General features: G+C 38.1%; 1 protein-coding gene across 1 annotated transcript in view; it reads right to left on the bottom strand.

The window, feature by feature from the left end:
* col27a1a (collagen, type XXVII, alpha 1a) overlaps positions 1-12765 on the bottom strand; it is a 60975-nt gene extending 48210 nt beyond the window's left edge. Inside the window, exons 1-3 of the mRNA XM_073871570.1 lie at positions 12334-12765; positions 6615-6682; positions 3713-5313 (exon numbers count right to left, since the gene is read on the bottom strand). Coding sequence (XP_073727671.1) covers positions 3713-5313; positions 6615-6682; positions 12334-12386 — 1722 coding nt within the window. The 5' untranslated portion in view covers positions 12387-12765. The remainder of the gene's footprint in view (positions 1-3712; positions 5314-6614; positions 6683-12333) is intronic.
* Positions 12766-17802: the final 5037 nt, after the last annotated feature.

Genomic DNA, 17802 nt, shown 5'->3' with positions numbered 1-17802 from the left:
TGTTCAGTGCTTCCCCTGACCTTTAACCACACATAAAAAGCACAAAACTCAATGGATCTCTCACTGAAAGTAATGCAGGTATCTGTAGTAAATCCAAATAAATGATTCATCCTTTAGGGAACTGTTAAGACATCTGAAAACTGGACGCTGATGTGCTTGAATCAAGGCTGTAACCGCATCTTGAACATCGGAGAAAAATATTCAGGACTATATGAATGTATATTAACCCTTATGGGTTGTTGAGGCCATTTTGGGTTTTTATGTGTCTTAATTTGGCCACAACTTTCTCTGTGTTTTAGCAAATGGAATGATTTTTGGTGACAAGTAATTTTTTACAGTGTACATATTAGGACCTTTTACTGCCGAGTTAGGGTACAAATTTTGACAATTTTTTATGCAAAAAAGTTTATGAAAAGTCCAACATTTTTTGGTTAAAAATAAAGCAGTAAAAATCACAATTCAAAACTTTCCTCCTACCTTACCCTAATTCACAAACAGCAGTAAACTCATATTAACTCTTTCCCCGCCATTGACTAGTTATCTTGTCAATTAAGAGAAAACATTTCCCTGACAATGAAGCTTTCCTGACGAGTTTTTACGGTAAACTGTAATTCCGCTATTATCCACAATTTATAAAAAATGGAAGAACACATTTTAAACCCTGTGTATGTTTTGATTCTCGTTATGAATCTGATCTCTAACAAAATTCCTTTACAAAATGCAATTATTTCAGCTTCGAAAAATGTTGTATTTTCGAAGAAACCTATAACCTAAATGCAGATATGATGAAAGTTTTTTCCCGTTTTGTTTGTTTTTTTGTTTAAAAGCAGAGGGTCTGTTCTTTCATTTGATATACTTGTATGTTTATATATTTATAAAAGATATGCCTTTTCCTGAAAGGCATTTTGTGAAAATCACAACTTTTTTTAAAAAAGGCTGGCAGGGAATGAGTTAATAACTTTAAATCCGAGCTGTGTCTGGTACAATTTGGCAAGAAATCTCAGTTTGACTTCAACCTATGTAAAAAAAAATGAATCCGAGAGTAACATGCAATTTTATGTTTCAACACTGTTAACCCAGATATTGTCTTTACTTAAACAATCAAGTAAACATTACTTAATATTTTCTGTTTTGAAGCCAAAGCTTGAAAAGTTTAGTTGATTTAACTTTTAAGCTTCCAAAATCCATTAAACTAAAACATTAAAGTAAAATGAACTTAAAATTATTAGTTTATGTTGTGAGAAATACCCATAATCCTGAATATTTTGATTATTTACTGCTTTTTCAAAGAATAAGAACTGATAAGAACTTTTACTACTCAAATATTTGTTAATAAAATGTCATATAGGTTCAAGCTCTTATATTATTAATTTTGTTTTGTTGTAGTCACAGTTCAGGTGATCAGTGTTTCCGTACATGAACCCTGTTCAGAACATTTTATGGTATTTCTCTCCACAGTACCGACAATGTATGTCAAAAACACAGTTTTGTGTGTGTTTCTGTGGAGAATCACATTTATTCAATGATTGACTTAAAGTCAGTCATTCATTTTGTGTTATAATACCATTTATAACATCAAAAGTTATAAATCTAGTAATTTCAACTAATCCGGGTTAAGAGTGCAGGAATATTGGAAGAAATTAAAATATTAAGTCTATTCAACTTAAAATTGTTGTTAGAACAACTTATATGTTTAAGTTAACTTCACTTAAAGTTTAAAGTAATCATTACTTCAATTTTTTAAGGCAACGGCAACGAGTTACCTTCATTTTTTAAGTAAACTCAACTTATCCGGGCTTACAGTGAAACAGAGATGGTGATAGAGCAGCAAAAGTTACGGAGTGCAAAAAAATTGGCATGCAATGTAGATGACAGCATGCAATTTAAAGTATATACTGCGCTTGAACCAAAACATAGGTATCATGCAGCAAACAGTTTTTTGGTCACTGTAAAGTAAAGTAAAGCTAAAGATAACCATTACAACTCATTACCTGTGAGTAAATTGTGTCCTGCAGGGTTTAAGCTGTACATAATTGTAGACTAAACGTGTGTGTTTTCAGGGTATTTTAGTGAAGTACCTGCAGAATGAGTCTTTATGGTGGATGACAGCAGCTCGTGTGTTATTATCCTCTGCTAATAACAGAGAACAATCTGTGCTACACATACACACACATACCTGTGAGCACCCCGCCTAATTGCACACACGTTTAGACGCACACAGACACACACAGTGATTGTCTATGGCAGACGGTCACCACAGTGATGCCCCGATATAAACATACACAAGATAAAATAGCGTCATTGTTCGAGATTTCGTCTTCGTGCGGTCAAGTTTAGTCAGTTTTGGAAAATGCCCTCTAGAAGGTCTAAGCGTGTAAATGGTCATCATCATGACATCATCAAAGGCGTTCCCTTTGAACATCTGTTATTGAGATATCAGAACATCACCAAGATATTTCATCTCCCTATAGGAACTATGAAACTGTTTAAACATGTCTCGCACTTAACATGGGACTTGTAGTAACTCTCTTCTGCCTATTTGTTTTAGGGGTCAAAGGTGACTTCTTTTGAAATTCAGTTTCTTAAACAAGCAGGTTTAAGAGCTTTTCAATTCATCTGATTGAAATTCCATGCCTTGTTTTTCATAGATGAGACAGAATTCCGTGCCCGTAAACTTGTGTGTCTGTGACGGACAAAATGTTCACTGACCTTTAACCACACATAAAAAGCACAAAACTCACTGAAAGTAATGCAGGTATCTGTAGTAACTCCAAATAAATGATTCATCCTTTAGGGAACTATCAATTCATCTGAAAACTGGACACTGATGTGCTTGATTCAAGCTGCATCCTGAACATTGGAGAAAAACATTCAGGACTATATGAATGTATATTAACCCTTATGGGTTGTTGAGGCCATTTTTTTAATGTCTTAATTGGACCACAACTTTCTCTATGTTTTAGCAAATGGAATGATTTTTGGTGACACATCTTATATTGACACATACTTTGGGAAAATGCTTTGAAATTTTTCAAAGGGCAAATTTACTACCCTTTCGGGTTGTTCGTGTACAAAAAAGCCACTAAATTAAATGGATGTAAAAATTTATCAGATTAAAAATTTTTCCAATTATTTTTTTCATAAATCTGTTAATCACCTTCAGTACTAATCAAAACTACCAAATGCTTATAAAATTTCCATCATTTTAACTCTTTAATTGCCAAATTCATAAGTTGTGTCACTGATTTGATGACAAAAAACACACAAAATTACAGATTTTCAATATAAAAAGTGATTTTGGACTGGATTTTTTTTCCTTTTTCACAGTCCTTTAAATGCAAATGAGCTGATCTCTGCACTAACTGGCAGTGCTGTGGTTGGATAGTGCAGATTAAGGGGCGGTATTATTATAATAAGATCCCCTTCTGACATCACAAGGGGAGCCGGATTTCAATGACCTATTTCTTCACATGCCTGCAGAGAATGGTTTACCAAAACTAAGTTACTGGGTTGATCTTTTTCACATTTTCTAGGTTGATAGAAGCAATGGGGACCCAATTATAGCACTTAAACATGTCCCCTTTAAGAAAAAACAATCAGATATAATGCCAGCATCTGATAAAGCACACACGGGCACACATGCTGACACACAAAACCACACACAATCGTATATACACTACAATGGCTGCCATATATAGAAGAAGACTCCTACCATTGGCCCAAGATCTCCTTTTTGTCCAGGTGGCCCAATCAGACCCGAAACGAATGTTGGATCTGCCTCCAAACTCTGGAAATCCTCTAAAGATGGAGGGGTCACAGACTGGGTGGTAAACCTTGATGTTGCTGGTGTGACAATAGACGTTTTTTGTTTGTTGGGAATAATTTTTGGGGATGGCAAATTTTTCTGGAGTGTGTTTGGGGCGACGGTTGTGAAAAGTGTGGATTTGGGCGTTGAAAGGTTTTTTTTGGGCTTGTTTGGGGCAATGGTAGTTTTCAGGGTTGGCGTTGTGGTGTGGGGCGTGGATTTGGGTTGAAGTGGCTTTTTGGTTGGTGGTGTTGAGGGTCTTTTGGAGGCGGTTGGATCCAGTTTAAGAATACCGTTTTGTTTCTTGTCAGGTTTACCAGATGGAGTAGATGTTTTATTGGTTGGGTTAATTTTGGTGTTTACTTGCAACGTAGACTTTGGTTTGTTCACCGTGGGTTTCACGACTGTCGGCTTTGCAGTTGTGGGTTTGACGGGCTTCGTAGGGGCAGGTGTTTTTAAACTTCCGGGTCTAGATGTCGGTCTGGCGATGGTGGGCTTTGGAACGGAAGACTTTGTCGTAGTTTTTCCCGGAGTGGGTTTGGGTTCACTTGGTTTAGTGGGGGAAGGCAAGACCTTTGCAGGCTTTGAGGCAGTCGGGTTGGGGCTTTTGGGTGTCCTGAGTGTAGGTTTGGGGGTGATGGAATTTAAATTTCTCTGAGATAAAGAAGGTCCTGTTTGTATCAAGGAAAGGGGTGGAGGTGTGGCAGAGAAGGGCTTAGATCTTAACCCTTGTACACCGTCACTCACTTTAACAGCAGAAGACCCTCCTGGCCCCACACTTATGGACGTCCAAATGAAACTAGTGGGAGTGGGTGTGAAAGTGCGATTAGGCGATATCGTTTGAGCCAATAGTGGTGGGGCATGTCTGGGTGGAAGAGGAACGATAGCAGGGGCGGGCGCCGGCCTATACGTATCGTTTTCTCTGCACTGCCGCCGAATGGCACTGCAGAAATTCTGCTGCGCCTGCGCCGAGGGCACCACGTCAAACTGGCAAACCGCCCCCTCGAAGGGTACTGCCCCCGGGAGCAAAGCGCTGCTACCACCCAAGCGGAACGTTCCGCGGGGATTCAGGCGTTCTGGAAGTACGGAGAGTTTTTGCGTAACTCCCTTGTCGCTCTCCGAGCAGGGAGAACGTAAGGTCACCGACAGCCCATTTAGAACGAAAGCTAGATGGTGCCAGCGTCCGTCGTGGAGGTCATAAGGGAAGGTGGCCACATTCCCAGGCCCGGCATGAAGCTTTAGCTTGCCCGGCGAAATTTCCAGCCCAAGCTGAATCCGATTCCCAGACAGAACGGAGAAGAGGAAGGCTGAGTTCAAACGGTGGGATCGGACGCTCAGGACTATAGTGTAGTTCCGAAAGAGTTCCGATGGGAACACGGAGCGCGTCGCCTTGGTAACTCGTGCTCCCGTTGTGAGGATGACGCCAGAGCGGAGGGAGATAACACCAGCTGGAACGGCACGAGAACCCAGCTCGGAGCGCAGAGCCAAACGCTGCAACACGTCCACATCTGCGACATAAACACCAAAAAAGTCTAAGTTATATTACATTATTTAAAATGGCAGTAACACATTGAGATAAATAATTCAATATCTGACTAGTCTATTAAATGACCATCATGCTTTTTTAATCATTATTAAAAAAAATTATCTTCTCTTATTTCTGTTACAATGATGCATTTGCTGCAGTTTATACTCAAGGTTCGTGTCTTCCCATTACATCATTCAAATCTGTTTTATACCATATGTGTTCAATTCCACCATGAACCAAACATCCTTTGAGACTGTAGGCAACTATTGAACTAAGAAAGCCTATGTTTAATGCCAAGACTCTTCAGTGCCAAGACGTGTCTTTTAACAAGGAAAATGTAGAGAAATCGCATGTATATGTGCGTATGCGTTCATTATTGGCTTCATAATGCCGGGGCAGAGCCAAAAGAATGAGAGCAGCCCCAAAAACTCCTTCATTCACACCGAACCCGACGGGACAGCCCCGAACGATAAATTTGCACATAAAACTGGGATAAGAAAAGATCCTTGAAATCCAGCTTCCAAGACAGCATACAAACTGTCAAAGAAGCTCTAGGAACAGATTTATGCATTTATAGTTTTCTCTAAAGTGATCTGCAGTGCATTTATCCATGCACTATTTTATCAATTTGTGTGGGAATCTAACCCATGACCTTTGCACTGCTAATGCAATGCAGCCATTTGCTCTTTTTGAATGATACATGCAATGCTGTCAGCTTAACACGCAATTATTTATAAAGCAACCCTAGCAAGCATTGCACTCGTTTTATGTCTATTTCAAGCTTGATTATTGTGTCAGCGTGCCATATTTGAGGGAAAATGAGCTGATGTATATATAAACTACTTTTTATCCTGTTACATGCAATGTCAGGATGAGCAGCATCTTTGCTTTGGATGACTAGATTTACAATAATCTTGTTCCCAGACATTTTTGCGTGTTTGACTGTCAAGACTTCGACATGAATCAGCAGTCAAAAGGGAATATGATGTCATTTTTCTATTAAACACACATTCATTCATATAACAAGGGTTGGAGTAAAACTGTGCTTCAAATAAAGGAAAGTCCTTGAAACTTGAGTGATGGTTTGGCAGAAAAGCAGGTGATAAATTAGAGAGGAAACCCGAGCATGTGTGGTTAAGCTATAAACAGGGGGCATGTAAGTGTATAAGTACAAGAAACTTAAATTAAAAATAATTCAGTGGCCTAAATGCATTAAACAAATATTGTCCATTCATACGTATGAAACACATGCATATATAAATGAATCTTTAGGTGTCTTACCTTCAAAGAGTTCTTGAGTGAAACCAAAAGAAGTACAATAAAGTAGAAAGCACAGAAGAAGAGCTCTCCTGGAAACAGACAGAAAAACCAAGAGTTACTCGCATGGATCTTGACTGTTTTGGGGCAAAAAAAGTAAAATGGTGAATCAGGCTTTTACATAACAGAAGCCACTTGTCAAAACATCATCATTACAATAAAGGTCCACATCTCAGGCTTTTAGCGCTGGCTTTAACCCAAACTAGTGGAAAGTTTTACTGGCAGAAGCGTCTTTCGGTAGCATCTGGATTGAACCATCAAACCAGCGTATGATGCTGCATGGTTAAAGTCATTAGCGGTGTTTACAGTGAATAAGAAAGTGGCGTGCAATTTCAGTTCTTCTGTTTGGAAAGCGCTCAAAACAAACCAATAAAAGCAGAGAGCTAAATTACTCATTACTTCATATGCTGTAGGCAAAATGGTTTTCCAATTTGAGTAATTTATGAACGTACTTTATCATGCTTATGAAAACTTAATAGCATGAATTATAAAGAATATCCAGTGTACTAGGATCCGTCTTAATAAGACATATATTTGATGGCTACCTACAGCAGTTAAAGCTTAGCAAAAAAAGTAATCCAAAGTTAAAGGGATAGCTCACCAAAAAAATAAACACGGTCATCATTCACTCAGCCTCAAGTTGTTCCAAACTTATAATAAAAAATAAAAAATAAATGTAAGATTTGGGGCACCATTCACTACCATGGTTTATTTATTCCTACAATGGAGGTCAATGGTGCCCCATATCTGCTTGTTACAAATATTCTTTAAAATATCTACCTTTGTATTCAGCAGAACACAGACATGTATACAAGTTTGGAACATCTTGAGGATGAGAAGGATGACAGAATGTTCATTTTCAGTGAAATGTCCCTTTAAGGTAAGGAGTTTATTCAAATCCTTCATCTTAAAGGGATAGCTCACAAAAAAATGTAACTCATCATTTTCTCCCTCAAGTTTTAAATTTCTTTGTTCTCCTGAATACAAATGAGGATATTTTGAAAAATGTTAGTAAGCAAACAGATCTGGGGCACCATTCACTTCCATACTATTATTTATTCCTACATTGTCAATGGTGCCCTAGATCTGCTTGTTTACAATTATTCTTTTAAATATCTTTCTTTATATTTAAAAGAACAAAGAAATGTGTACAACTTGAGGGTGAGAATGATGACAGAATTTTCAGTGAACTATCCCTTAAAGGTTAGGAGTTTATTCAAATCCTTTATCTTAAAGGGACAGCTCACTAAAAAAAGGTAACTGTCATAATTTTCTCACCCCCAAGTGGTTCCAAATTTCTTTGTTCTCCTGAATACAAGATATTTGGTAAAATGATAATAACCAAACAGATCTGGGGCACCGTTCACTTCTATAGTATTTTTTTTACTACAATAGAGGTCAATGGTGCCCCAGATCTGCTTGGTTACAAATATTCTTTAAAATATCTCCCTTGTATTTAACAGAACAAAGAAATGTATAAAACTTGGGGGTGAGAATGATGACAGAATTAAAAACTTTTGGTGAACAATCCCTTTAAGGTTAGGAGTTTATTCAAATCATTCATCTTAAAAAGATATCTCACAAAAAAAATGTAACTGTCATCATTTTCTCCCCCTTAAGCTGTTCCAAATTTCTTTGTTCTCCTGAATACAAATGAACATGTTTTGAAAAATGTTAAGAACCAAACATATCTGGGGCACCATTCACTTCCATAGTATTATTTATTCCTACAATGGAAGTCAATAATGCCCCAGATCTGCTTGTTTATGAAAATTATTTTAAATATCTCCCTTTGTGTTTAACAGAACAAAGAAATGTATACAACTTGAGGGTGAGAATGATGTCAAAATTAAAAACTTTCAGTGACTATCCCTGAATATTTTCAAATCTTAATCTTCTTAATCTTTTCTTAGAAAACACCACTAATAATACTAAAAACTGTTCAAACTCATATGTGAGGGTACCATAGAGAAACAACAGAGGAGCTTTTTGTCAGACTGACCCTGTTGAACTGTGATCCCTAACCTTTGATTTCACATGCACATGAAGGTGGAAGTAGATCTCAATTATGATTGGCAGTGTAGACAGAGCGCCCTGAACCCCCGCTGCTTATTCAGACATGTTTGTCTGTGTGTATTTGTCTCGCAGCTGTTTTAATCATTACCTGGTGACCACAAAACACACACATCTACACACACACAGACTCCCTCAGGATTCACATACCTGAGTCGGGAAGTGAGGTATCTCACCACAGACCTCTTTAACCACCAATCAGAATGCCAAAAACCCGGCCAGCCTGACCTCAGAGTTACTAAGTTACCGTAAACAGATGAGTAAGAAACATTGTGTGTGTGTGTCTCTGCTGAATGTGCGTCTTTTCCTGTTGTGTGTCTGTGTGTCAGCAGAAGGTGAATCATAACTGTGTCAAGCATCTCTCGGGTCTCCTAAACAGCATGCGATTGAATATTTCAGCGAGCTATGTGAAGGACATTGTAGAGTTGCAAAAATAAACAAAGACAGAGTGATCGTCTGGTTTTATTATTTCGTGACAGTGTTTATATTTTACACTTATTCAAAAATCTTGAGTTTATTCGATTAAATATGTATTAGTTAAACGTGTTACATTTTACGCTAATGGACTTACGCAAAAGGACTTACAGTGCATTGCAATTTATACGTGTGGTCTTTGGATTAGAACCCATGACCTTTTGCACTGCTAATGCAATGCTCTTAAGCTACACAGGAGTGAATTGTTTATGTAGTATCAATAAAACACTTTTATTTGCAGCTGAAAGCAAAATCAAATAAGCCAATTTATTTATTAAACACACATGCAGAGGTTTATGAATGATAAGCATCTCCAGAGTTTTGGGATATTCATGCTAATACGCTACAAGGATGCTGTAATACAAAAAATATCCGAAAACCACTTGCACATTGTGATATTATATTTATTGTAGTTGTGCACTTAAATTATCCCAAAAGTTCATAATGATTTGTAAAATCCTGTTTTAAAAAATGTCTCATTTCTTCAATTGTGACTTAATATCCATGTTATCCTCTGTTTCCGGTTGCAGAAACTGTACGCAACACGAGTGTACAAATGCAGAAGTGCTGTTATACAGCATAATACGCAGCAGTTGTGGCATGCAGCTAATTCATTACAATTGCATAAAATAATGTAATCAAATGAACCGGTAATAAAATATTAATTCATTACCTCATTCATGAATATTACATCTCTGGATAGGGAAAACAACGTCTCCCATAATTCCACTCTCCTTTGTTATTGTGTAATAGTGACCTCTAGTGGTGAAAATCTACATATTGTGGCTTTAACTGAGTTTATAGCACAAAATAGATGAGAAATCAAATAAAGCAGAATGAAATGAGAAATCAAAGAAAGCAAATGTGAATGTTTCTTTTGAGTTTATTATACAAAATTGAGCTAAACAAACCTTTGGTAACATCCGCAACTGAAAAAAACATTTTGTAAAACAAGCCCTACTGATTATTTTACTCCTATTACTTCAGGCATTATACTAGTTAGCTATATATACAAACAAGACAAGCCATGGTATGTCCTCATTTAGACAGCTCAGTAAATGTCTGTGTTTAAAATAGTGTATTCAGCTCTCAGGTCTCCTCTTCCCAGCACCTGCGCAGTCATTTACTGTGGAATGTCCTCAATGGCAGCCACCACACACAGCCACATACAAATGTGCAAACTCACACACTATGTACACAGATGACTAAAAAGACCCATGCGTACAACAATCCTTCTCTCTCTTTCTCTCTATTTAGTACTGGGGCGGTGGAAAATTCCTTCCGTTCGGCACACACTGATGGACATTGATGAGGAAGAACATTACCCTTTCCTTGTAACTTCTTCCCACTCTCTCTCTCTTTATATCTCTCAGTCTCTCACTAACTTAGAGGACTTTGTATATTTGTATGCAATCTGATAAACGCATAAAGACAGGTGTTTAAAAACACCAAATCATTTCCCAAACAGAGCCTACTAAATATTTTTCCCTAACTGGCCTAAATTTAGAGTATTGTAAAGCGCATCCTGGCGGACAGATGAGGAAGCGCAAGGTATCCTGTTACGCGCTGCTTACAGTTTTAAACAGAGCATCTGCATCAGAAAACAAACAGAGCAGACCGCACACGAGCCTTAAACCAGAGGAACTATTAAAATGCATTTAAAACTGATAGTTGTCGGTCAATACAACAATCCAGCTGTGCTGTAAAACACAAACGCAAAACACCTGTACACAAATGTGTTTAGATATCAACGCGCGTATTCATTTAAATGCCAGGTACTGTATCGGAAGCTTATTATCATTTTAATGAAATTAAGATTGATGTTTTTATAAAAGGTGCATAATTCTAACTATGATAACATTCACATTTGCTATCCATATAATGAACTTTTTAGGAGAGCAGTTTATGCCTGAATAAAACCAGCAAATAATTTAGTAAACATTAAACAAAAACCTCCCTGCAAGGTTACAAACTGGCTCCCCACCAAAAAACAAACAGGAACCATACAGTGACAAGATTATATTTAGTAGCTCTTTCCCGGCTTCTTAAAACTGAACGGGTTCGTTCATTCATTCGTGACGCATACGCGCGCACATCGAACATCACAGAGCCGCGGTTGAGGGTGTGAGCAACGGTAGCTCTGTTTATTTAACGTCACTGTGCGGTTTTCACTGTGATCCTCAGCGGCAAACACACACGTACAAACGCACACTGAAACTCTTTGAACGGACGCGTCCGAGAATGTCATGTTTCCACGAGCGCACCGCCGCCACGGACCTGAATACGCAACTGAATGAATACGCAACTGTCACGAACCTGAAGCGCGTTTCCAGCACACAGGACGCCTTCATGTGTTTGAAAACCTCGGAGCGCAGTGTAGTGGAACAGAATATCTGCGCGTATTTTCCAAACACGGCGTGGAAACTGTAGCTTCATGGTAGAGCATTGCGTTTGCAACGCAAAGGTCATGGGTTCGATCTCAGGGAACTCATTGATATAAAATTAATTGAATGCACTTGGATAAAAGCGTCTGGCGAATGAATACAACTAGAAAAAGAAAGGCAAAACGCGACACAACATCCAAATGTAATGGATGTGTACCTAAAATAGCAATTAAGAAACGCAAGGCAAACTGAGCACAAGAATATGTCCTGTGCCTGCTTACCCATACAAACAATAACGTGCACGCAAAACCCTTGGGTTTTAGATTAAAATGGTCTGGGGTTTGAAACTCTAAAACGCATTCAATCTATATCCCTTTTATCAATTAATGTGTTATCTGGGAATCGAACCCATGACCTTGGTCTGACAGTTAAGCTCCAGGAACTCATGAAGATAAGTTTATTGCGCGTAATGATGATGGAAAGGTTATAATGCCGCCTTGAGTGCCTCTTTCTCTCGGTACACCTGGAGCCTTTCAGTTCAGGTTCTGTTCAGTTCTGAACTCTGGCCAAGCAACACACAGGTACCGCGGTGCGCCCTTAACAAGCGCCCATTCACCCGGCACCAACACAACCAACCCAGTGCGCCCTGCGCAAACATCCAGTAACCAAGCGCTCTTTGTCTCGGATAACGGTGGTGCCCGACCTGCGCTACCCATCAGGACCCACCTGGTGCAGTAAAAACTGAAACTTACTTTGCTACGAGACGAGAGGTTCTGCGGTCTCTCCTTCGGGTCGCTAAATTCATTTGTATTCATTTGTCCCGGCGTTCAAAATCCGGATCCGTTAATCTCTGCGTGACTGCGTCGCTGCCCGAGAGCGCGAGCCGTCGTCTCGTGCATCGGATAAACCGTGTTGCGGAATGAACGCGATTCCCTGCCGGTCTGTTGCGCGAGACCACCATAAATCCCTCCTGTGGCGCAACGGGAATAATCCGCGGGCGATTCTGTCCGGTCCTGCCCGGGTGCTGTAGGCATTTAGAAGGAGCCGGCTTGGCAGAAGCTGATGGGGCTACTGGATGTTTGGTGCTTGGGGGGTTTGAGGAGTCAGGAGTGGATGTTTCATACTTTTTCCTTTTTTAAATAGCAGTTTGGAGAGCAGCTGCAGCTAGCGCTACGCCACGGCGGGTGTCAGGTTACATGGCGGAGCGCAGTAGCCGCGCGTAACGCCCACTGTGGGAGGGCGCACCGGTTCGGGAGATCTTCAGATCCAGCCAAGGTTAGGCTATCCGACGGGCTTTTCACACTTGAAATTTTGCAGCGAGAGTTTTAAAACTGGATTAAGGGAATCCCGGGTTATCTTGTATTTAACATATTGAAACATTTTCTACCCTTTCTCTCCATACACTTCAAAATCCTGTCAATTTCCTGTCAAATTGATGCATACATTGTCCTTTAGATCTTATATATCCTCATAATTAAAATGAGTTAAGAACAGGGTTATGTTCTTTGTGCCTTCTAAAAGTCCAATGTCTTGGCTGGTACCTGCGGAGATCAGCAGATCTCAGAAACACAGAAACACACTATGTGCAAAGTGAATTAGGCATGGAAAATCACTTGTTGATCACAGCAAACATTTGAGGAGAAAATAACTTCTTTGAGTTTCTCTATGGCCTGTTCAGAGGAGAAACCAGTCTGAAATCTTACAGAGTAAAACATTTCCTTTAATTATGTGCACTTTGGACACTTAACCGGCGCTTAAGCCTGACAATTCACCATGGATATTTAGCAGTGTGAATTTAGAGCATATTTAACTTGCTGTAAAACACAGATTCTGATCTAAATATGGCCAACACACCCGCAACCAGCCAGGCCAGCACACGTCCCACCCTGTAAACTGGAGTGTATTTAAGTGTACATTTTCGACTTGAGGGTACCACACACACACGCACACATACTGTATAAGCACACAAACACACACAGCAGGCCATCAGCAAGAGTGTGTTTTCCCCTTCATCAATCATTTGACATTCTTTCATCTTCCTGTTTGGTGTCAGTATCAGTTCAGCTTTGGGTTGTTTATTCATCATGCGAACACTACGGACACAGACAGAGGTGAAGCCACATGCCCGGGTACATAAAGTCTAAATATGAAGATTTACTGCCACACGAAATCTCTGTCTCACAAACACAGACATGATATCTGTAAACACAGACTAGCAGAGTTTAGCAGTGCATATAAGATCAATAAAATATTTTGGCTAAAGCCAAACATTACATCAAAATGCCCTAATTTATTTTTATAATACTTGTTCATATATTGTGCAGAATTTATCAGGCCATGTTTTCTTAAAGAGCACCTATTGTCCAAATCACATTTTTACATTTCCTTTGGTGTGTAAGTGTGTAGTTCATGTTAACGATATGCAAAAAGTAGAAATCCCAAAGTTAACGATTACACGAGCTGTCGTCTCCAACGTAAATCTTCTTCTTGGACTAAAACAAACACACAGATTGTAGGCAACAGTTTACTTCCTGGGATTGGTGATGTAGAGAAGACCGACATTATCATAATTCATCCCGCTTCAGACTAACAGCCTGTAAGTTAACTCCTGTTAGCATTGCATTGTGAGCGAATCTTTCAAACATGGTAAAGAGATTCACATTTCCGGCTGACGTCAGAGGTATTCAGGCCAATACAGATTAGCTGGCCAATCAGGGAGGCACTGTTAGACTTTTTATTGTATATATGCGGTAACTTGTGTACTGTAACTGCCACATTAAAGTACCATAACTGTACATGTTTTTTACAGTATGATGCCTTTACCGCAGTTCTATTTTACAGTATAATACCCTTACTGTAACCTAGTTTTAAAAATATATTGTCTTGAAGGGGAATCGAACCTGGGTAGCCCATGTCGTAACATTACCACAGTGCCACAGAGTCACTTAATAAAAGTTACTCGCTACACTCCCCAAGTAGCCTCTTCTGTCACTCTCCCGACATTCTAAGGAGCGAAATCTTGGCGTCACTAGTGTTTTGAAGTCTTGAGGTCAAATTCAAATCTGACGGTCAAGCATTTATTCATAATCCCTTTCTTGTTTCTATCTACAATTCTCAATACAATATTTACACTGTTGAAAAACAATTCACATTTTGAAATTTGCTTCACTGCTAAAAGCATAACAAATAAAACGTTTTTCCTTTCATAGACATATTTTATTTTTCCATTTTATATACTTTATAACACTGTTTTATTCAGTAGCACTACTGCTGTTGCTTTACAGCAGTCTACCGCAAATTCAAAACATACAGTAAATCACTGTAAACTAAATGTTAACACCCATAATGCAATGCATATTACAGTAATGAACTGGAAAAGAAAATGATGGTATTTTACTGGGCATTTTGTGTTAAGTAACTGTAGAAATTACAGTTAAGTCTAATAGTGCAGTTTTGTAGTAAAATCTGTGCATTTCAGGAAGAAAGGGAAATGGAGTTACAAAAATGTACGGTAATTCAGATAGTTGTAAAAAAAATTTAAAAGTTTAATAAAAAATTTACCCTTATGATTGGTTTTGTGGTCCAGGTTCACATATAGTAGTTTAAATAAATGTGACCCTGCCTATAAAAACCCAGCTTAAGTCTTTTTTTAAATTTACTTTGATTTAAATCATACTACATAATGTAAAAATTATTCTGTGAAAATATAACATTGATATTTCTAATATTGACTGAGTAAGGTCATTGAAGCTCCAAATCTTATCATAAGATTATTAGAATTTAGAATACACTGTAAAAAATGTCTGTAGAAATTACAGTATTAATGGGTATTACTGGCAACTAGCTGCCAGTAACTTACTGTAGATTTTACATTTATGTTATTTACTTGCAACATTTTGTTCAAAGTTAAATGAACATGAAACATTTTTTGACTCTATCTTCTACAGTAAGTTACTGGCAACCAGCTGCAAAATTACAGCAAATTTTTTAGAGTGTAGATTTCACATACGGTCATTAATTTAATAAATAAATGTTACCATTACAATATGATAAAACGTTCTGTAGGTCCTGACAGTGTTTCAAGGGATCTTCAACAATGAATTCCTAATGCATAACCCGGTCTATAGTTTACTTAAAGACACACACACGCATGCACACATGCACGCACACATTACTGTTAATAAACTCTCCTTCTGTTACTAAAGAAATCCACACGCTCGGTTGATTTTACAAAACACCGATTATTTAACTGAAATGATGCATAGAAGCATTCTTCCGTTTTGGCCTCTGTTTTGTGCTTTTGTCTATCATTACTGTATTGTTGCTTTTCTATTTAGTTATTCCTGCTTATTAATGTTATTCCTGCTTTAGAGAATGCTACAGTCATGACACACATTTGGCAGATTTTTCCTGCTAATCCCCTTTATGAACTAATCCATCATAAAACACCAAGCTCTTTCACAGAACCTTAGCTTTACAGAATACAATATATCTCACCATAAATTCACTTCAATACTACTGTATTATTGTGCACTATTGCATACTAGTTTTAATAGTATGTAAAATGCAGTATGCAATCAACAGTAGTGAGCTAAACTAAGAAAATGTGTTGCGCTCCATGTGGAATACAAATGGGCAATTCCATGCAAATGTCCACCCAAAATGTTTTTACCCAAAGTTTTTAACCATACTAATATCTCAGGTGTCAATTTTTGGTGATTTAAATGCTCATGCAAAGTCTCTGTTCAAGTTTTTTAAAGGGGACATTTCACAAGACTTTTTAAGATGTAAAATAAATCTTTGGTGTCCCCATAGTGCATATGTGAAGTTTTAGCTCAAAACATAGATAATTTATTATAACATTTAGGGTAGGTGTGAGCAAAAATGTGGCATTTTGGGCGTGTCCTTTAAAATGCAAATGAGCTGATGAAATGCAAACACTGATCGTCATCGATGGTAGTTTGTTAAAATTGAAACTCAATTCTGCTATCAATTATTTTTTCTCTCTATCTCTCTGCACTAAATGGCACTGCTGTTGTTTGTTAGTTGGATAGTGCAGATTAAGGGGAAGTATTATCCCCTTCTGACATCACAAGGGGAGCCAAATTTCAATTACCCCTTTTCACAGGCTTGCAGAGAATGGTTTACCAAAACTAAATTACTGGGTTGATCTTTTTCAAACTTTCTAGGTTGATAGAAGCACTGGGACCCAATTATAGCACTTAAACATGAGAAATGTTTCATGATATGTTCCCTTTAAAGCATTTTTTCCCCATTATTTTTCATAGTTAAGTTTGTGCAAATTTCAGAATTGTGACATCAATAACAGAGAAATGTTACATTCATAATGCTGTATCTTCCTTCTCATAAATGCACATAAAACATTTTTTTGAAGACCTGCGCCTTTTTCATTTGTTGGGTTTTATTGCTTCTGGTTCTACAAAATATGTTGTCTCCCAAAAACTTGTCTCTGTTTTGTCACATCCATAACAGACTGAAAACAGTCAAAATTATATATTTTATTTATTTCTTTTTAAACGGCATTTAAAAACAAGACAGTGGTTCGCTACATTTGTATTTCAATTGATTGCTGTACAGTTAAGTGTTCATTATAAGAATAAATACACTATTACGCTGAGATTTTGACCCCATGTTGTGTAAAAAAAGTTGTCCATTCAATTATTAAACTGAGTGTACTTTTGGTTTTAATTTTCACACTGGAAATGAAAGGTCAGATAGTTCATTGCGTTATGGGATATAATATTCATTTAGCTGTTGCATACAGAAAACTCTGTTTACGGCAGAAATAGTGCAGAAAGTTTAATAGCTACTAGCAAAGAACTTCAGATTAGAAATGCCAGATTATTTAAAGCATAAGATTGTAAGATTCCTCATGTTTGTTAGACCCTTTGACAGTCAAACTACAGGTCTGTAACGCACCCTGTGCCTCGGGCTACACACGCTCCCAAAACAGAAACACACACCCTATTGTCCAACACACTTACTCAGAGCGTTTATATTTTGTGCTTAGGCTTTATCTTCTTCTCTGTTACAGTCAGGGTTTTATTCAGTGTTGTGCTTAAATTACAGCCTAGCTTGTGTGTATATTTGTGTGTGTGTGCTTCAGTGTACCACCCAGATTGCTTTGATTGCGCTCACGCTGACCCAAAGCTTTAATTACAGTCCAAACCAAATCATCCCAACACTCCACAAATAACCCA

The sequence above is a fragment of the Misgurnus anguillicaudatus genome, chromosome 9 (genome assembly GCF_027580225.2).
Source record: "Misgurnus anguillicaudatus chromosome 9, ASM2758022v2, whole genome shotgun sequence".
Lineage (NCBI taxonomy): Eukaryota > Metazoa > Chordata > Actinopteri > Cypriniformes > Cobitidae > Misgurnus > Misgurnus anguillicaudatus.
Note: the sequence above shows the minus strand (reverse complement) of the source record. Positions and strands in the feature narration are given on the sequence as shown.